The following is a 21,287-nucleotide window of genomic DNA, read 5'->3' on the forward strand; positions in this document are numbered from 1 at the left end:
GAATCGAAGGGAAAAAGTGGAGGCCAGGACTTCACTAAACAGAGTCCAGGCACCAGGGGAGAGACTTTCAGCTAAGGAAGTAGCAATTGAAGAGTGAGATTCCAGGGACAGTTCGGAGGAGGCAGCTGCAGGAGGTGGAACAGTCAAGTACCCATGTGGGAACCTGGAAGATACCAGTCCCCAAGGAGAGAAGCCCAAGGGACGGTGGGAAATGTGTGGTGGGGAGCCTCCAGGACAAGTGGGGCTGCTGGGAGGACAGAGAGGAAACATCATCAGTAACAAAACACACACCCCGCACATGTCACACGTGCATTCTCAGTCACACTACCTGGAGCCCCAGAAGAGCCACTTACTGTGACACTATGTATTTTAAAATACAAGCACGTGTGTTACCTAACGGAGTGATTACTTCCAAACAAACCAATTTACTTTGCACTAAAAATCAGTGTAAAGTCTAAGTATTAGTAAAAAAATGTAAAATGAGACTTTATCCCTTTTATCAAATTTGACATATAGACATACCCTTCCTAAAATTCTATTTCTGCATGTATCCAGGATACCCTTGCGGCTCTTTCCCCCCATAGCCTTCAGTCCGGGTAACCTCTAATAGCAAGACTTGTAGTAAACTGTTGAATTCGAAGATACTGGTGACCTCCGCCTATCTTGCTGCAGGATCAGTGTGAAGAGGCTAAGATGGGGCAAAGCCAGAGAATTCCCAATTCAGAACTGAGATTCCTTGCTTCCCGTGGAAGTTCATTCCCAAATGTCTCTTTCCAAGAGAGATAGGAGAGAGGACATAATTTCAGAGTTTATTTAACTCCTCTCCAGTTAAATTCTCCTGACCCTCCAGCATCTCTCCTTTCTGGCCTTCAGACTTTGTAGCTGAACACCAGCATAAGAACGCACCAAACTCAAACAAGAAACCCCAGGCTCAGTGGGTCCCTCTCCCTGGTGCTCTATTTCTATGGTGTGTTAATTTTCAGTAATGTGCTCTGTGGCCATCTGAGGGTATCTGTAAACAGTACTCCCCCTTAGACCTTGAGCAGGAGAGCCCCTTCCAAGGCCTGTCTCAGGCTTCCTCTATGTGTATATGCTTCCATGCCAAGCTCTGGGGACCTGGGCCCCTGGGCCTACAGAGGCCTCTTCCTGGGGTCATCCTCCCAAGTACAGACTGCACCAGCAGGCCCAATGGAAGAGGAGCATGAACAGAGCTTGCACATGCAGGCTGGCAGGTCCAAATATGTGCCCCCAAAGCCCCCAATCTGTGGGACAGAGCTGGGGCAGGAGAAGGAAAGCAGGAGGTCACCTCTCACCACCACCAGCCCCCGCCCACCCCCCCCCCACCCCCCGCCCATCACCACGTTCCAGTGTAGGACCCAAGGAATCCAAGAGTCCTCAACTCAAACCTGGCCTTCCAGGTTGCTTGCTGTCTTTAGAAGGACATTATGCAAGCTTCCAACTGCACTCCTGTCCAGGCCCCACAAATGTGAAGAACTGGCCTGGGTAGGAGCACCAGCGGTGACTCTATTGTGGCTGCAGGTGCCTGCTTTTCCCTGAGACTTCAGCTGTGTCTCCACTCCCCTCTGTCTTTGCTTTTTTGCTCTTGGTTTTTATTCATTTGCTCTTTTTTGAATTCATTTATTTTAGACTCGTGTCTCCCAACATACCACCTCCCTCATTTTTTATTTTTGTTTATTTTTGTTTAATCCCCATCATTCCTTTAGGCTCCCACCTCCACCAGTGCCACTATTTCCTTAGCCAATCCCGAAGTCTCCATACTAAACTACCAATCTGCACTCTACCAGCCTTCAGCGGCGTCCATGGCTGCAGTGGCTCAGCGGAGCATGCCCCTGCAGACGGGAACAGCCCAGATCTGTGCCCGGCCTGACCCCTTCCAGCAAGCTCTCATCGTGTGTCCGCCCGGCTTCCAAGGTAAGGCTGAGCAGACACAGCCCCTCACCTGCTTCTTACCGGGGGACCTCTGGGGCACCGGTCCCCGCAGTGACGTCCCTGGACTAAAGGCTTCCTCACTCTCCTGAGAGCACTGGCATCACTGAACTGAAGGGCCCGCCTCCTGCTCTGGCCAGCCTAGAAACAATAGGACTTATGCTTCTGCACCAAGTTGTTTTTCTCCCCACCTGCTGGTGCTTTTGTCCCAGGCCCAGCTATCTGTAAATAAGCGTGCTGTTTGTGCTTTTACTGTTACGCTGATGTCAGCTTACATTTCCTCCAGTGAGCTGTCCTCTGGACGGGTTATCTATAGAGAATTGCCACTCTGGACAGCCAGCCTCGCCTCGTTCTCATGAAAAATATCAATCTGTCTGAAAAGTATCTCCCAGGCCTGTCCCCCAGATGATTCTTTAGCCATGCACCCCAACACTCTTCTCTTGAAAGTTCTAAGAAGCAGGAGTTGACTGGGTATGAAGTTACAGTGTATACAGAAAGCTCGAGTAGTTGTTTCTGCAAAGCAAACCCTACTGGTATAAGCCTGTGTGGTTGCTCAGGTTTCGAATCCGTGCCTTTCCAGTGGATTCAGGCGCTCTTCCCAACAGCCCTGGCTTTGACCTACCACAAGTGTATTTTCATGTCAGCAGCCATTTTTCTGCTGTAATTTGCCAGCAGAGCTGTTCCACTTTTGGTTTTCACAGACTCCCTAATTTGATCCTCTAGTCTTTGAAAACATTCAAAGTTGTTTTCTTGTGGCTTTTAAAATTTTAAGTTAGAAACTAAAGGGGAGATGAGACCTGCCCAGCTGGCTAGGAAGGTTCTCTGCATCCAGTGGTCTCTGACCACTCAACAACCCCTCTTCTCTCCCTTACCCGGGTCTGGAATAGGGTTGCAGGCCTCGCCCTCTAAGCACGCTGGCTATTCCGTGAGAATGGAGAATGCGGTGCCCATCGTCACTCAAGCCCCGGGAGCACAGCCTCTTCAGATCCAACCAGGTCTGCTTGCCCAGGTAATTCTTTCCTTATTATTACTGGTATTGCCATTATCCATGTTAATGTTGTTCTCAAAAGAGATAGATCTCTGCTAATTCCCTCCTCGGTGATGAGTTAGGTGCTTCAACTCATTAGAATATATCAGTAATATTCTGAATGATCCCCAGGTGAATCACCTTCCTGGGTATCTTGCTTATAATTCCAAGAAGAAATTTAGACACAGGGAGAGTCTGGGGAAATTATTATTACTATTGTAGCTTTATAATGTAAATTAATATGGGAGACACAGGTTTTAATCCTAACTCTGCTAATAACTTTGTGACCTAAGGCAAGTCAGTTAATGTTTCTTTGCCTCAAATTTCTTTCTTATAAAATAGAAATGATTTTTTTAGTGCCAAAAGGAGCCTTAGAGATTATCTCCTTATTTCATAGGAGTCAAAAAACCAGGATCACAGAAGCTGTGAGCGGGAACCTTCCTTATCCGTTCACATAGGTACTCCAGTGGTAGAATGAGAACACAGAGGTGAAATTGGTTGAAAATGTGTCAAGTGTTGTGGAAACTTAAGGTGACAGAGTGACACAATGATAATAGTAATCAATCCTTAATGGCACTCGAACAAATACATCATCATTATGCCAGACACTTTATAGTTGTTAATTGATTTAATCCCCACAACAGCAAGATAAGTAAGGTATTTGTTTCCAGTTGACAAACAGGGGAAATGTGCACAATCCCTGGCTCAGAGTCCCACGACAGTCAGGTGACAGAACCAGGACACCAACCCTGGAGTCTGATGCTGGCATCTGTGTTCAACCACCAGGCTATACTGTTTCTACATAATCATTTCCATCACTGGGCAGCAAGGACAGCTTAACCTAAATGTTGTTAGTTTGAAGGCACACTTATTTTAAAACAAGGTAGGTTCCCAAAGCCTTTTCTCAAAGTGTTCCTACAGACACTTTATTTATGGTATCTTATGTTGAACCAGAAGTTTGGGGTTTTAATTTTTTTTAAATATTTTATTTATTTATTCATGAAAGACACAGGTAGAGAGAGAGGCAGAGACACAGGCAGAGGGAGAAGCAGGCTCCATGCAGGGAGCCTGACGTGGGACTCGATCCTGGGTCTCCAGGATCACACCCTGGGCTGAAGGCGGCAGTAAACCGCTGAGCCACCAGGGCTGCCCAGGGGTTTTAATTTTAATAATGGAATTGCATAGGTCTGTCTGGGCTCTCTATTCCATTGGTCTTTCTAATGTCTTGCTGTCTTAACTATTACAACTAACACATGTTTTGTGGTCTGGTAGGGAAAGTCCTATTCCCACTTCATTCTTCAAAATTTCCCTGCTATCCTTGTCTCTTCATTTCCATATGAATTTAACCATCACTTTTTTTTTTTAAGATTTTATTAGAGAATGGGGGAGGAGGAGGGGCAGAGGGAAAGGAAGAAGCAGACTCCTCACTGAGCAAGGAGCCCAATGAGGGACTCGATCCTAGGACTCTGAGATCATGACTGAGCTGAAGGCAGACGCTTAACCAACTGAGCCACCCAGGCGCCTCTAACCGTCACTCTTACAAACAAAACAAGCACTGGCTCAGAATCACACAGCAGTTAGCAACTGTCTTCAAAACAAAAAGCCCTGATGTGTATTTGCCGGGCTTGGGATAAATTTATATTTACTTGAGGAAAAGCTGACATCCTTACAGTATTCAGTAATTTCATGCATGAACACAGCATAACTATATTTATCTTGTACTCTTTTCATTAAAGGTTTCTTTTGTTGGAATAGTTGTGAAATATTTTACAGGTTTTGTTGCTATTAATAATTTTATTAATTTTATTTTCCAATTATCTGTTTTTGGTTTCTAGGATGAAACCTGACCTTGGCCTATTGAGTTTGTTATCTAGTAGTCCTTTTACGGTTTTATTTAGGGGTGTGTCTGTGGCTCAGTTGGTTAGGCATCTGCCTACAGCTCAGTCCTGATCTCTAGGTCCTGGGATCAAGCCCTGCATCTGGCTCGCTGCTCAGCCGGGAGCCTGCTTTTCCCTCTCCTTTTGCCCCTCCCCTTCTCAAATAAATATTTTTAAAAATAAAATACTTTGAGAGAGAGAGCACGAGCAGCAGGGAGGGGCAACAAAACAGGGAGACTTCCTGCTGAGCAGGAGTTCCCCACCTGGGGCATGAACTGAGTTGTATCACATGCTCTTTTTGCATCTGTTAAAATACTCATGTGGTTTTTTTGTTAATTCATCTGCTAATGTGAAAAGTTACATTAACAGGTTTTTTTAAAATACCTTATTTTGTGAGATTTTATTTATTTCCTCATGAGAGGCACACAGAGAGAGGCTAAGACACAGGCAGAGGGAGAAGCAGGCTCCCTCCTGGGAGCCCGATGTGGGACTCGATCCTAGGACCCCTGGATCACGCCCTGAGCCGAAGACGCTCAACCACTGAGCCACCCAGGTGCCCCCATTAACAGATTTTTAATGTTAAACTATCCTTACATTTCTGAGATGAGCTTTATTTGATCATATTTGTTTGTTAGGCTTTTATGCTTTTCAATACTGGATTGTTGGTAAATACCACGGTTAGTGTTTTTGCGTCTGTTCGGAAGTGAGAAATGGCATATAATTTCTCTCTCTTATAGAATCCTTATCTAATTTGAACATCGAGGTCACCCCCAGTCTCATAAAATATGTTGGATATTCTTACCCTCTCCTTCTATGTTCTGGAACAGCTTGTTAAAAGTGGATATTAACTATTCTTCATCTCTGTTCTTAAGTCAAGAATGACACTCCAGTGACCACTGACACCAGCTTCTGATGGCACACAAAGTTGTGTTGCTGAAAGTTTATACATAGAACCTTCTGTATTTAACGCAGACCCTCTACTTCTACCTCTCCCACTGGTCCTCATAGCTTCCTTTTGCTCACACAGTTTGGTAGTAGGGAGGTTGGAAAAAGCCAAGAAGGACCAAGAGAAAGAACTGCAAGCTCACTTCAGGGGCCAAGGAGCTTGTTCCTATTTTCTCTGAGTGGCAGAAATCCAGATGAGCCTCCCAGTGCTCCTCCTCTGTGAGCCAGAACCTATAGAATTCACACATACTTACAGATCTTTTTTGTTTGCCCACTTAACCCTGGCAGGCCAGAAATCAGTTCTGAAAGAAACAGTAATTAACATTCTTCTTAGTTATCTAGACATTCTTCATTATTCAGTTTGGTGAAAACCAGTAGGCTCAGCATTTCTGAATTTGTTTATCCTTTATTCATAGCAGGAAAGAGCTGTACCTTTTTGCCTACTTGAAAAAGAGTCCCTAGAGTGCTGTAAATCTCCCGAGTGGATTTAATCTAAAGGTGTAATTGGGAGAGGGAACAAAAAAATACTTGTACAAAGAGTTTAGTCACTACAGTGTTTCTAACAGGGACCTACTAGAAGCAATTTGAATGTTCATCAGCAGGAGATTTGTTAGATAAATTGATGTGTGTGCATAAAATGGAACACTGTGTAGCTATTAAAAAGGGCATGGTAGACCAATGTGGCTTGACATGCAAAGATTTCTTATATTGGGTTAAAAGAACTTCCTGTGCTATCCAGTATCACCATGTGTCTTTCTGTCCATCGGTTGCTTTTTCGTTCTCTGTCACTTAATCTATGCCAGGATGTTAACCTAGAAGGGTGCAGCTCTCTCCTAGGTATTTTTAAGTGGTCCCTTCAAAGGACGAAAGTAAGCTAACTTCAATAACTAAACATTTAAACTAGTGCCTTCATTTTTCTCTGGGTAAATTTCTAGGTATCAGGCAAAGGCACTCCAAATATTATTAAGTATATCCAAAAAGTGGGTATCATTCTTTTTACTAAAATTTAAAGTTCTCCAAGGATTTTACTTGTGAAACTTTAGAGTCGGAGTCTTTTGAATCCATTCCTTGTGTTCATTTTATTTGCTTTGCCTTTTCCTCCCCACCTTCGAGCAGCATCCCACATCCTTCAAAGGGAAACCATCTCTCTGGGGTGCCCCAAGGATGTGTGCATGTAAAGCTGGAGTGAAATCACACCCTCTTGTTTCAGTGATCTGGAAGTGAGCGTCACAGACTGTCCTTACGAGTACAGCCTTGTCGGTACTGTCACCCCTGTCCTCCCAAGCCTCGAGCCAGAGCTTGCATATTGACCACCATCAGGAATTGTGAATGAGTGGGTAAAGGTAGAGAGGTGGGAAATCCAGTTCTTGAATGAGACAATATTGAATTTATCTCATTTTCCAAATGCCAGGATCCAAAACCCCCTTTGAATACTAGAAAGGCTGGAACAAAAATTCTGAGTGCCCTCCCACCTCCCAAAACGTGGAGACTCCTGTTTGCCATATCCTTGTAGACTGTAGCCTTCCACAATGGTTTTTGCCCTCTCCTAGCCAGTCCAGTCATAGCACCTGAATCCCTTTAAACATTTCCCTAAGGACAAACATTTGGCTGGAACTTCTTAAACTGTCCAAATTACAAACTTCAATGCTTCTCATTCAAAACCTCCTCTGGTAACATTTTCAGCAACCAGTCTGTCCAACCATTCTGTCTTGCTGTCTGCTTCTGTCTTGCATGCTGCTTGAATTGTTACTGAATAAAGACTTTTCCATGCTACTTTTATGCATTTACCACAAGTCCCTGGCCCTCAACAGAGCCATCATTTCTGTGTATCCTCTCCATAAAGAGAGGCAGTATGCTAGCTGAGAGCATGGACTCTAGAATTTGATTGCCTACAAGTCAGAGGCCAGTCCCACCACCTACCAGCTATAGGACTTTTGAATTTATCCAAAAGGAAGTTATTTTTTAATTCAATTTTTCTTTCAAAATAATATATATACCTGATTTTTAAAGTTACATGAGTCCACAAATTTACTAGAAAATAGTAGCTCTTGCTCTATCCCATTCCCACTTCCCAATCCCCCAAAATAACTTTTTAACTGTTTTGTTTTGTTATTTAACTCCCAAGTTTCTAAATAACATGCTGACACTAATTTTTACTACTATTTCCATTTTGGGTATCAGTTGTCTTCCTGCTGTGGAAGATGAAGACTTAGCCCACCCCATCCTCACAGTACCCACCTAGTCATGCACTCTGTCTCTCACTCTCTCTTCCTTTCTCCCATTCCTCCCATAGAAGTTTCTTATTCAACCATTTTGCATTATTTACATAATTATTATCATTAGTATATAATATTATTCTCAGCTGAGCCTCATAACATATTAGGATTCTGTTCCTTTCCTATGCTTCTTGTTTTTTTCTGGAGTTAATGGTGGTTTCATTTTTTCATTGGGTTAAGACTCTTAAGACTCTCCTATGGTGGTCTGAAATTTCATGACTATATGCTTCCTCATGGGTCTTTTTTCACACATTGTCTTGGACACTGCCCTTTTAGTCTAGAAGTTTTTCTTTCTCTTTACTTTTAATTTTTTCCCTTCTACTTTCTCTGTTTCTCCTCCTTTTTTTCAATAAGGAATGCTTCATGAATTTGTGTGTCATCCTTTTGCAGGGGCCATGCTTATTTTCTCCGTATTGTTCCAATTTTAGTATATGTGCTGCCCAAGCCAGCACTTTCTGTTTCCTCTATGTGGTAATTAATTGGGTGTTGGTACTTCTGAATTAATCTAATGATTTAAAAAAAAAAAAAAATCTAATGATTTTCATCTTTTTTCCCATTTCTCTCTCTGTTCTATCTGCTGTTCTTTCCAAGACATTTTCTCAACTTTTTTAAAAATACCTTCTATGGAGGGATGCCTGGGTGACTCAGTGGTTGAGTATCTGCATTTGGCTCACATCGTAATCCTGGGGTCCTGAGATCGAGTCCCACATCAGGCTCCCCACAAGGAGGAGCTTCTCCCTCTGCCTATGTCTCTGCCTCTCTCTATCTCTCATGAATAAATAAGATCTTTAAAAAATTTTTAATTTACAAAAATTAAAACCTTCTATGGAATTAACTTGTTCTCATTTCTAAGAATTCTTATTCTCTGAATATAGATATGGAGATATAGATATATATTCCTGTATATGATGTTTCATCTGTATGTATACACACACACACTTTTTTTTTTTTTTTGACTCTGTAAGGACAGTTTAAGTTTTTGCAAAAATTTTTTTTAAGAATTTTTATTTATTTATTCATGAGAGACAGAGAGAGAGAGGCAGAGACACAGGCAGAGGGAGAAGCAAGCCCCATGCCGGGAGCCCAATGTGGGACTTGATCCAAGGTCTCCAGGATCACACCCTGGGCTGAAGGCAGTGCTAAACCGCTGAGCCACCGGGGCTGCCCAGTTTTTGGAAATTTTCTTCTGATTTCTACACTGTTTTTGTTTTCTCTGAGTTTCTTTTTTTGTTTTAGACTCTTCCATGTTAGAAGCTACCTTTAATATCTGGTTATCCTTGGCTATTCATTCATTTCTAAGACTGAAGCACAAAAAACTAATTTGAAAGCTACAGGAGGGAAAGGACTATTGAATGAGGGCTTCTCTCTAGTCTGAAAAGGAATGAGCCCTGCATTTTCCTTTTTTTTTTTTTTTTTTTAGATTTTATCTATTTATTCATAAGACACACACAGGGAGGGGCAGAGGCACAGGCAGGGGGAGAAGCAGGCTCCCTGTGGAGAGCCCGACCCCAGGACCCCAGGATCACAACCTGTGCCAAAGGCAGATGCTAACTGCTGAGCCACCCGGGTGCCCCGAGCCCAGCATTTTCATTGGCAAATTTCCTGATCCTCCAACGTATCCATAGTTTTTTCTCTTGGACTCTCAGTTTTCCTAGAGAGAATCCTCCACCCACCAGGGTCTGCAAACTGAGGAGTAAAGGAATGTCATGGTTTAATGTGCAGACTTGCCTGTAGATTTCCTAGTCTTCTAACTCAGTAATTGCCCTTCTGTTTTCCAGCTTCCAGGATTTTGTTAACTGTTATTGTCTTTGTCCTTATGGATCTCTGTATTGTTTTATTCCTTTGCTATCATTTCAGTTGCTACAAAGAGCAATAAATATTTAATTTACTATATTTCTGGGAAGGTTATTTAGCCTCTCTGCTGTTCAGTTTACCCATCTAACAAATGGGGAGAAAAACAGCCCTTACCTCACAGAACTGGTGTTAAGATGAAGTCAGAGGGCAGCCCAGGTGGCTCAGTGGTTTAGCGCCGCCTCCAGCCCAGGGTGTGATCCTGGAGTCCCTAGATCAAGTCCCACGTCGGGCTCCCTGCATGGAGCCTGCTTCTCCCTCTGCCTGTGTCTCTGCCTCTCTCTGTGTGTCTCTCATGAATAAATAAATAGAATCCTAAAAAAAAGAGATGAAGTCAGAAACTTGGGGTACCTGTGTGGCTCCATTGGTTGAGCGTCCGACTCTTGATTTTGGCTCAGGTTATGATCTCAGGGTATGGGATTGAGCCCCGCATCAGGCTCCCTGGAGCCTGCTTCTCCCTCTCCCTCTGCCTCTCCCCTGCTTGTGCTTCTCTCTCTCTCTTTCTCTCAAATGAATAAATAGAATCTTTTAAAAAATGTATTGGCTCTAATCTTATCTAAAGTAGTAATAAATTATAAGTTTACATAAGTGTGTACAAGTAATTACACAAGTGTGAAGTATCATCTCACCTGAGTCGAACCTGTCATTCACTGAGAGGGTCAAAAATTAAAACAGCCTTTACACTTCTCTCTCTCTGAGGTAAAATGTTATCCATTTTAAGGAAGTAGAGGGAAAAAATGATGTCCTTGGCTTAATATCAAGATTTATTTTTTTAAAGTATAACAGTCAGAACACATGCTTTTCATGAAAGCTGAAGTGAGTCTCAAAGTCAGTATAAATCTTATGCCAATGAAATTGTCACTCATTTAACTTTTTGAGCGCATAAACTGTTTTAATCAGTTATTTTTCTGCTGTATCTGAATTCAGTAAACTTGAAATATAGTTAACTGTAATTAATTGCCTTGGTCAAATTGCTTCTTTCATTTTATCAACAAATATTTATTAATTAAGCACTTACTATATAAACTGGTCCCTGAGCTTTTTGCCTGTATCAAAACACACCAATATGCAAACAGGAAAAAAAAAAAAAAAGCAAACAGGCAATGTGAAAAAGGTATAAGAGATCTCACGGGGTCTCATCTGCCCCCTGAGAGGGCTGGACCAGGTGAACCCGCCACTCAGATCTAAAATGTCGTTGTATCATTTTATACACATCACTGTTTGTTAAGCTCTGACTCAAGTTTGTGATTCATTTCCAGAAGTGCTTGTTAGTACATATGAGCCAAAACACACATATTAAAGATGCAGTTTGTGGAGCACTATATTAAATAAATTATCCAAGGTTAGTGATACCCAGCCCAATGCAAAGAACAAGTAACTGGATCTTTAAATTCTTGACCCGCCCAAGAAGTATTTTACCACAGTGGTATTCCTTTAAGTGTCCAAGTTTGGACAGCTGTGTTCAGTCTGAATCATCGAATAAACCAGAGGCAAGCAGAAAAGTGACTGAAGATATAGAAAGCTTGGTACCCCAAACACCCTCCTGCCCCCAGTGACTCTATTCAAGGAAAAAAAATAAGTAAAGTTCATTTTAGAGTTCTTAGAAAAAGCTTAACATTTATGAAGAATCAATCTGACTTTCTAACTACATCTCATTTTTGCTTTGATGGATCAAGGTAATTCTCAATTAAGCTTAGGGTCCCAGCTAAGAATTTTACTTGATGCTTGCTCTCTGATGTGGGTAAGTATCTGGTGATCTCAGAATTATGTTACTTTATTTTTTTAAACTTTTATTTATTTATTTGACAGAGAGTACAAGCAGAGGGAGAGGGAGAAGCAGGCTCCCCTCCGAGCAAGGTGCCCAATGTAGGGCTTGATCCGAGGACCCTGGGATCATGACCTGAGCTGAAGGCAGACGCTTAACTGACTGAGCCACCCAGGCGCCCCAGAATTATGTTACTTTAGATTCAGATCACACAAGTTGGAGGTCTAGATTCTAATTAATAAAAAGGCAAAATATAAATAAAGGATATTAGATGGAAAATTTCTTGAGGGCAAAAAGTTACCTTTGTGTGGCCCAATATAAGTGAACTTTTGGAAACTTTGAGTATTGTTCTTAAAGCAAATTTATAAACAAATCATTCTTCCACACAAATAAGTCCCTTCCATACGACTCTTTGCTCATGTACTACTTTTTATCTTCTATGTAGGTAGGTCACAGATGTTAATTTTATCTCCCCGTAACTTAATTTTTGCAACCAGGTCTCCATTTTCACACTCATTACAGGGTCTACCACAACCCTGGGCACACAATAAGGACTTGACTCAGGCAGACAGATTATGTGATTAACACACATATTGATGGCACACATCCTCTGCTCTACAGCAGGCCTGGCCAAGTGGGACCCAGCAAATCCTGCTTCCCCCGGCATGGCAGCAGTTGACCGGAGTGGCCACCCACACATCCGTGCAGCACGCAACTGTGATTCCCGAGACCATGGCAGGCACCCAGCAGTTGGCTGACTGGAGGTAAGCAGCAAAGTAGGTATGTCTGGGATGGGAGGCATGTCCGCTGCTCATCCAGAGAGCTGCCGGGCTAGCCTGTACTGTGAATTCTGTGGTTTGTTGAGAACTTTTTAAATTAAAAAGATTATGTGGAATATGACTGCAGTGTAATGGGAGTTAATTTTTAAATAAATGTACCAGGATATTAAGAAAATCAGCATCATTACTTTATGGTCAGTTGCCATTTTCAACCATAAATTCAGTTACATCGTTTGATCACCAGTGTAATTCATGGACTTGCCTCTGGATGATTTTTGGTTTGTGTCTCAGAATTAAATTCCACTCCCAAAAAAACAAAGATGTGTCAGCAGTTAAAGACTGCAGACGGGAGTTCCTGAGGCTCCTAAGCAATTCTAGAAGGTGTTCTCAAAGTGTTTTGAGACATGGGCACACTGGAATTGTATCTGACCTGTCAGGGGAAAGCTTGACAGAATGGGGCTTACTTGGAAGGGTAAACTATCACATGTTTGCTGCATGTGTCTCTTCGGTGAATAGTCATATCTGAGAGCTCAAAGTCCTTTTTCCACAGACCCCAGAGGCCTGCGGCTGACAGCTACCAGTACACCACACCCCCTGTATCTGTTTCCAGCACCCCACCGTCCTACTCACTGACTTTCTCACCAACACCTTGCACCTTTGTTTCTATGGCCACTTTGCACTTTTCCTTGTTCTCTCCACCATACCATTCCAGCACCATCACTGTGCCTCCTTCACCAGCTTCCCATGACCCTCCAGGCTCTCTCCATACAAACATCAGGGCATCCCCCCATCTTTTGACAGTCTCCATACCCAACCACGGAGCCTCCCTGAAGTTCTTTTTTTGTCTAGAAGGCTATTGTGAATGAAGAGCTCTCTGTAAAAACGAAGGGGGGGTGGAGAGAGAAGCCTTCCCAGTCAGGCTTCAAATGCAGCTCCCTCTAGTCCTCCATTTAATCTCCTGACACAGGCTCTCTCCTGCAGCACCACTCACTTCCCACTGACAACACCCACCACGTCCACCCCCACTCATTGGAAGCTCTTTCAAAGAAGGTAAAACCGGGTTCAATTCTGGCTCTGTATGACCTGGGTCAAGTTGCTTAACCTCTATGAATCTCAGTATCTCCCTCAGTAAAGTGGGGAGAATCCTATCTCACGGAATTGCTGGGAAGTTTAAATAAAGATAGAATACAAAGCAGGTGACCTGTATCTCACCTGTATTATATTGGCACCTGGTACATGACGGGCAATAAATCATCAGTTCTCTTCCCTTCCCCCATTCACATGGGCTCATGCTGGGTGAGGCTGCCTTTCCTCCCCAGCTCACTAGGAACAGCAACCAAGTGGATACCGATCCAACCACTGTTTTTCTCACCCCCTTTTCTCCTAAAAGACCACACATACATCCTATGCTACTTTTTCCCCTTGTCTTTCAACATTTATATAGCTCACTTAATTCCAGCAAAACTCACCTACTCACACAGATTTTCCTATTCCTCCTCCCTCCTTAGCTCTTACCTGGTTACCACAGGAGAAACGCTTAAAGCCAACTTTCTTTGCAGTCTCTTCTCCATTTCATGCATGGGCCAAAGAACATCCATAATCATGGCTAATAAACAAAAGAGAAGTACTGATGCTAGACTTACATCAAAAGAATGCCATGTCTGGAGAAGAAACAGCAACTGCAAAGCAGCTGTAACAACAGTTTCTAAATGCTAATGTCCAAAAGACAGTATCAAAATCTTGACAAAAGTGGCTACCTACTTTTTTTTTTCCTTTCATCTTTCCCTCAACTTGCAATGATGAATTTCATAATATTTTCTAAATGCAAAGAAATTCTCCTTTAACTTTTTAATTTTATTATGAGCTCAGTGGGCTCTCATGGCCAAGTCTCTGAATTAATCGATTACCACTTTTAATATTTCTGTGGGAAAACAAGCCTTTGAGCTCCACCACAACCCAGATCCTAAAACTTGGAAAGAGAACCCACTTTGAGGATAATGGCTGCCAGTAGGACTTCTATCACCATGCGTCTGACTCTTTATTAATTTTGACTTAGTACCAAATTCTATACACGTCTAGTCAACCTTCAGGTTAATCTGTCCATCCAGCAAGCATGTAATTAACTGATCAGCTGCTACATGCCTGAGCCTCGTGCGAGCCACGGAAAGAATTCAAAAGAATGTCAACATTTCCAAACAGCAGAAACATTACAACGCCTAGATTTCAAGGGTTTGTTTTTTTTTTTGTTTTAAACATAAGCTATGAATTTCTCACTTACAAAATGGCATTGCCACAGACACCCTACGTCACAGAGCGCAAGAACCCATTAAAGGCACTTGTAGGTTTAAAATAAAATGCACAGGTCACCTGGTTGGGGACCTTGAAAGGTGGAGGGAGGAGTATTTGTCTCCTCTCCCCAGAACGTAAGCTGAACTCGCAGCTTGCATTCTTCCCAGTTGCAGTGCCCTCCTCCTCACTCACCGACTGTGCTCCTGCGAACTCCTTCAGAGCAGCCCCTAAACCACCTGACGAGCTCATCTCTTCAACCCCATGAGCTCGTGAGGACCGGCTTTTTTTTTTTTTTAATGGCTTTTAATTGGGGAGGGGGGGGACTTTCATCTTTTAAAAAAGCCGCATATGTTTCAAACCAATAAAAGAGCCTTGTTTTCCCGCCTCCCACTCAGGAACACGCACGCTCACGGCAGCCATTACAATCCCATCATGCAGCAGCCCGCGCTGTTGACTGGTCATGTGACCCTCCCCGCCGCCCAGCCCTTGAATGTGGGCGTGGCCCACGTGATGCGGCAGCAGCCAACCAGCACCACCTCCTCCCGGAAGAGCAAGCAGCACCAGTCCTCTGCCAGGTGGGTGGTGAGCGGCGGCCTCCTCTGGGGCGCGAAGCCCCGGCGCTCGGGAGCCTCCGCACGGCCGCTGCGTCCCAGGCACGAGACAGGCAGCGGCCCGCAGAATGTGCCCGGCCGCCGCCGACGGGCTGGGGCTCGAAGGAGGCCCTCACCTCGCTCGGCTGCCCTGCCCTGCCCTGCCCTGCCCTGCCCTGCCCTGCCCTGCCGCACCACCGGGGAGGGCCGGGACTGCGGGCTCAGCGACTGGCTCTGAAGCCGTTCCTGCCTTTTCTTTTCTTTCTTTCTTTTTTTTTTTTTTTTAAGATTTGTATTTATTTATTCATGAGACACACAGAGAGAGAGAGAGGCAGACACAGGCCGAGGGAGAAGCAGGCTCCACGCAGGGAGCCCGACGTGGGACTCGATCCTGGGTCTCCAGGATCACGCCCTGGGCTGAAGGTGGCGCTAAACCGCTGAGCCACCTGGGCCGCCCGTTCGTGTCGTTTCACTTCTGTAAGAAAAAAAAAAAAAAAAAAAAAACAGACTCGCCTCTGAAGTTGCACTTTGGAAATCATAATAATGTTATTTTTTAAAACGGGAGAGAAATAGGCTTTCTTTGAATTCGAAGGTCAGAAATATGACTCATTTAGCTGCTGCTTCAAGTAGACGCAATAATTGCGGTTAATCCAAGACATTACCTCCAGAATAATCTCTCTGGTTCCATTTCAATCCAGTCTCATCACAATGAACTCTTAAAAATCAAGACCGAGGGAGGCCTTGTGGGGCTCAGCAGGTGAGCGGCTGCCTTCGGCCCAGGGCGTGATCCCCAGTGTCCCGGGATCGAGTCCCACGTCGGGCTCCCCACAGGGACCCTGCTTCTCCTTCTGCCTGTGTCTCTGCCTCTCTCTCTCTGTGTCTTTCATGAATAAATAAATAAAATCTTTTTTTAAAAAATCAAGACAAGAAAAAGGCCACATACTGCATGAGCCCATTTATATGGCATTTTGGAAAAGGCAAGACTAGATCAGGAGTTGCCAGGGACTACGGGGGTGGGGGGGAAACAGTGGAAGGGAAGGAGCATCAGGGATCTCTCAGGGTGATGACAAAGTTCTCTGGATTGGCAGGAGCTACAAGTACATTTGTCAAAGCTCATCAAACATTTCCAAAGGGCGACTTTTATTATGTGTGAATTATACCTCAATAAGCTTGATTATTACAAAAAACAAGAGAGCTCCAAATTAAAAAAAAAAAAAAAATTGTGATCAAGATTGCGTAGCTGCAGAATTGCTCCTCTGTTTTTCTCCAGAGTCACTGACCTGGAAGCACTTAATTGCTTATTTGGAATAGGTTAATCAAAGTAAAAAAGTCCAGGATATAAACTGTCTAGTGATTTTTGGTTTCCTACTTCCTCATCCAACCCGGTGCCAAAAACAAGGCTTGCCCTTTTTTTTTTTTTTTTTTTTCATTCTCTTTTGAAGATTAACCCAAGAGTTGACTTCCTTTGAGTTGTCATTCTTCTTCAAGATTCTTTATTTGGGTGTTTCTGACAACTCAGGGAAATTCATCTCAGATCTGTGGCAGCCCTGTGACAACACACCCATGTCATTATTAGATTGGGTGGCGACAGAGGCCACCATCTTAACCCTTTGCTCTGTCCTGGCCAACTGTGTGGGTGATCACACAATACCAGTCTGACCCTGGGCTGAGTTTCGGCATCCTCATGGCTCACTTTGTCAAGTAGGGGCAGTAAGAACGCTTAGCCTCCCAACCTGTTGACAAGTCCTTCCCTCTTGCCTGCTCATCCCCCCCCCCCCCAGCTGGCTTTATGAAGGCTTATTGCCAGTGCATTTCAAGATCAACATAATTATACAGAAAGTTTTGTATTTGCCTATTTTTAAGACCAATGCCTTAAGGAAAACAGAAGGTTCTCCCTTGTTGGGTGGTGCACCCAGGCACACTTTGCTTCAACAACAGCAAGTGGAGATACTTTAACTGCTGAAGTGGTGAAAACATCATCTCAAAGTTGCAACATGGTAACAATAATAAATTTACAGGTTTATGCTAAGTGCAAACAGTGGAACAATCTTATCAGTAAAACTTATTGTGGGGTGCCTTGGTGGCCCAGTTGTGTGGGGCATCTGCCTTGGGCTCGGGTGGTTGTCCTGAGGTCCTGAGATCGAGCCCCACATTGGGCTCCCTGCTCAATGGGGAGCCTGCTCCTTCCTCTCACTTGTGCTCTCTCTCGTTCTTTCTCTCTCTCTCTCTTAAATGAATAAATAAAATCTTAAGAAAAAAATCTTGCCAGCCCCCAGAAAGGCACAAGCAACATACCTGACACCAGCTAGATAGAGAATTAAATAAAGCTACAGAATTATTCTCATCTTCCTGCTTTCTTTTTAGCTAGAAAGTGCTAGAATCTCCAAGGACACATAAGAGTCTTAAAAGTTTTGTTAGGCTCTCATGGTACAGATACAACCAAGGTCAGCAAGAGTTGGTGGGGAGGGAGAAAGGTAGGTATTTTTTTCCCTTAAATTACCAGAAACTACGCTTACTAATTTGATAAGGGGTCTCGAGTCGATCAAAATCAAGATTAAAAGTTCCCTGTTTACGCCTTTTCCTCTTGCATTTTGCCCACTTTTTCCGTTACAGTTCAGACAGACTGGTAAACTTCCTATGAGGCTCAGATGTCAAAGACATGAGTGTTGTAGTTTCATAAGTGGCAGAACAGCCATCAGCAAGGAAACCAAAGCTTTATGTGGCAAATAACGCTTCCTTCTTTCAAGTCCCTTCAAAACAAGACCCATGTACTTTTGGAGAATGACAGGGCAGAGCTCAGGAAGTCAGACCTTGACCCTGAGATGGGGGGGGGGCGGGGCGGCAACCCTGAGACCCTGTGCACTGCACCTGCTCCCACAGCCCGATCCTGGATACATGCCCTCTCCCTCTCCCGAGACCCCTGGCTGCTCCCTTTCTCCTGCTGGGAATAGGCACATGGCACTAGACCAGAGGCCAGGGGAAGCCAGGTCGCTGTCGCCATCTGTGTAGCAAGTAGCTGAAAGAAAGAGCTCAAGAGGCAGCCATTTCTGCAGTTACAGAAAACATCTGAATGTTCTGAACTTCTTTTTTTAAGATTTTATTTATTTGAGAGACAGCACAAGAGAGAAAGCACACAAGCAGGTGGAGGGGCAAAGGGAGAGGGAGAAGCAGACTCCCCTCCCCCCCAGCAGAGAGCCCAAAGCAGGGCTGCATCCCAGTTCCCCAGGATCATGACCTGAGCCAAAGGCAGACGCTGAACCTACCAAGCCCCCCCACCAGGCACCCCCTGAACTTCTAACTTTTTAATGGAGATTTGGCAAAGCTGGTGTTTCTAGACAGTTGGGCTCCTTGGGAGGAGGTGCGGGGCCTCCACAAGCGTGTGTGCCTGTGTCGTTACAGAAACGTCTCCACCTGTGAGGTGTCCTCCTCACAGGCCATCAGCTCCCCTCAGCGGTCCAAGCGCGTCAAGGAGAACACGCCTCCCCGCTGCGCCCTGGTGCACAGCAGCCCGGCCTGCAGCTCCTCCGTCACGTGCGGGTGGGGCGACGGGGCCTCCAGCACCACCAGGGAGCGGCAGCGGCAGACGATTGTCATTCCTGACACCCCCAGCCCCACGGTCAGCGTCATCACCATCAGCAGCGACACGGACGAGGAGGAGGAACAGAAGCATGCCCCCACCAGGTGAGGCCGTGCCACCTTGAGACTGCAGGAAGGGGCAGGACAGGGGGGCACACTGTGCCGCTGGCTTACACACACAGTGCTCCATGGATCTGGACACAACGATCTCTCTCCCTCTCTCCTGGCCTCTACTTTATGGTTTTGCCATGTCGTAGAGTCCTAGAGTGATTTCAAGAGAATATCAGACCGATTTTCCATAATTGTTCAATGCCAAAATAATTTTGAATCACTTTGGTTTTGAAAAACACTTATAGTCTCTATACATTTGGGGGATGAGACCAGTTGTATGCAGTGCCAATGTATCTCAACTCCTGTAAGCTTAAAAATCTCTGCCGTGGGCTGTTGAATTTTTTCCCAGTTGGTCAGGATATTTCTCTAGCATTGCCTTGGCTCTCAGAATTCGAAATAATTGTCCAATTAATCAGAAATTTCTCTGTGTCTGATTAACCCAATCTTTCAAACTGCCAGTTGGCTCTTCACTCAGAGAGCATTACTGTTTATTCCAAAGTAGCAAGAACTCATTTTACGCTGTGTATGCTTCCTGGGAAGAGGAAAGGAATATTTATTGTATTTGCAAGACTATTAACCCTGGCACCAAAGCCTGTTGTCCTGCATTTCCCAGCCAGACCTGAATAGAGTGCGGTTTGTACTTGGGCTGCCTGATGAGCCCCTGGACCATGCCCTTCTGGAACAGTCAGTCCCCTGGCCTTCTGCACCCCGAGGGGCCCTGGGGCCTTGTAGATCCCAAAGCCTCAGAACCCCATCTCCAGCCTGCTGGCCTCTCCGACTGGGACCAAGAGTCAGGGAAGGTGGGGGAGGCCCACCACTGCTGAGCCCAGCGCTAGCGGCCTGCACACAGACCGCGACTAGGCATAGCTTTATCATTCACAATTAGGCCTCAATGATTAATTCCTGATTGGATACAATGTCACTAATTAGTAATCACAAATCTTCTTGATTAAATAATAAATTCTTACACTTGAAATCATTACTCAATGTACAGATAGGCTAATTAAAACACTTTCCCTATAGCTATTCCTGCCTGGGCTATCCCCTCCCCATCTTTATAATGAACTCAGTATTTTGCTTATTTTCCATGAGAGAACTAGTATATGTCTCATTCCAGTGTCCCCTGTCCTTGTTTGATGTCTCAGCCCTGGTCCTCAGTGCATCTCAGAAGAGGATGTTTTAGAGCCATTCTGGTCCTGCCATCATTCATGCCAGAGGGGCCATGGCACTGGGGACACCAGACACAGTTCCTCACTCCCCACCTACCTGTGCTGGGACTGGCATCTCCCTATTTTTGATAACAACCCCAAGTTGAGTGAATACTCCATCCTCACCATCACGCCATGCTCCCCAGCCCAGGAATATTGTGGGCTCGGGTGGTCCCATCCCAAAGAGAAAGGCTTCTCTAAGCCCAGAGCAGCCGGTCCACATGTTTGTAACACTAGCCATAAAACAGGCCAGGCAGCCCCACACAGCCCTTTGCTACAGCTGGGGAAAAGAAAAAGCAATTTAAAAATCTGACAATCAACTAGATTGGCCCTAGCGTTTTTTAAGTATGAGATTTGAATTGACACAGAACCTCAACATATGTGCTCAGAAGAGAACTGAATACTGTGTCTGAGGAAGAAGAAAGAGGATGAGAGAGTGATCTCTCCACCAGGCACACGGCTGCCAGGGCCGAACACACACTGTTTCTGCGGCCATCCCCACAGCCCCAGAGAGAAACCAAACTGAAATTCTTAGCAGCAGGGGAGGGCAGGGAGCAAGTCAAGGGGCAGGTGCACATTGAGGAACCACCACCAATAGTGACACGGGCTGCTGAGGACCAGAGCTTCATAAGATGAAAAATGCAGAGGCCCACCTGAGATGTTACACCGAACAGGAGAACTGTAAATTGAAGCCAGAGAGTAATCATGAAGGGCTCCAGCTGTCTGGTTGTGACAGGAAACTCACAGAGAGAGATGGTCACGTTTTCTGGAGAGACCGAATGACTGTTGCCTTAAAAAATGTTTTAAGATCCAAGAAGACAGGAAAGCGTACTTGAGTCTGAGCAGGATAAAACAGAACCCCGTAGCTGTTTTATTTGTAGAGAAACCACTGTATAATGTGATCATGTTATCGTGACTACATTTTGGAGAGAAAAACGGGGAGGAAATATAATTACTTGTTCTTAAAAATCAGAATTATCATAAAATTCAACACAGTAAATATTTACTGGACCTGCGAGTGTGAGATAGGATGCTAGGAATGCAAG

At 44.5% G+C, this 21,287-nt stretch overlaps 1 protein-coding gene and 1 non-coding gene across 2 annotated transcripts in view; one reads left to right on the forward strand and one right to left on the reverse strand.

The window, feature by feature from the left end:
• HIPK2 (homeodomain interacting protein kinase 2) overlaps window positions 1-21,287 on the forward strand; it is a 120,681-nt gene that overhangs the window by 81,838 nt on the left and 17,556 nt on the right. Inside the window, 5 exon segments of the mRNA NM_001014769.1 lie at window positions 1,806-1,932; window positions 2,835-2,956; window positions 12,310-12,452; window positions 15,152-15,331; window positions 18,746-19,027. Of these exon segments, the coding sequence (NP_001014769.1) occupies window positions 1,806-1,932; window positions 2,835-2,956; window positions 12,310-12,452; window positions 15,152-15,331; window positions 18,746-19,027 (854 nt within the window).
• Window positions 8,418-8,524, reverse strand: LOC119869649. The gene has a single exon (XR_005371743.1). It is a non-coding gene; the product is annotated as a U6 spliceosomal RNA (small nuclear RNA).

The sequence above is a fragment of the Canis lupus genome, chromosome 16 (genome assembly GCF_011100685.1).
Source record: "Canis lupus familiaris isolate Mischka breed German Shepherd chromosome 16, alternate assembly UU_Cfam_GSD_1.0, whole genome shotgun sequence".
Lineage (NCBI taxonomy): Eukaryota > Metazoa > Chordata > Mammalia > Carnivora > Canidae > Canis > Canis lupus.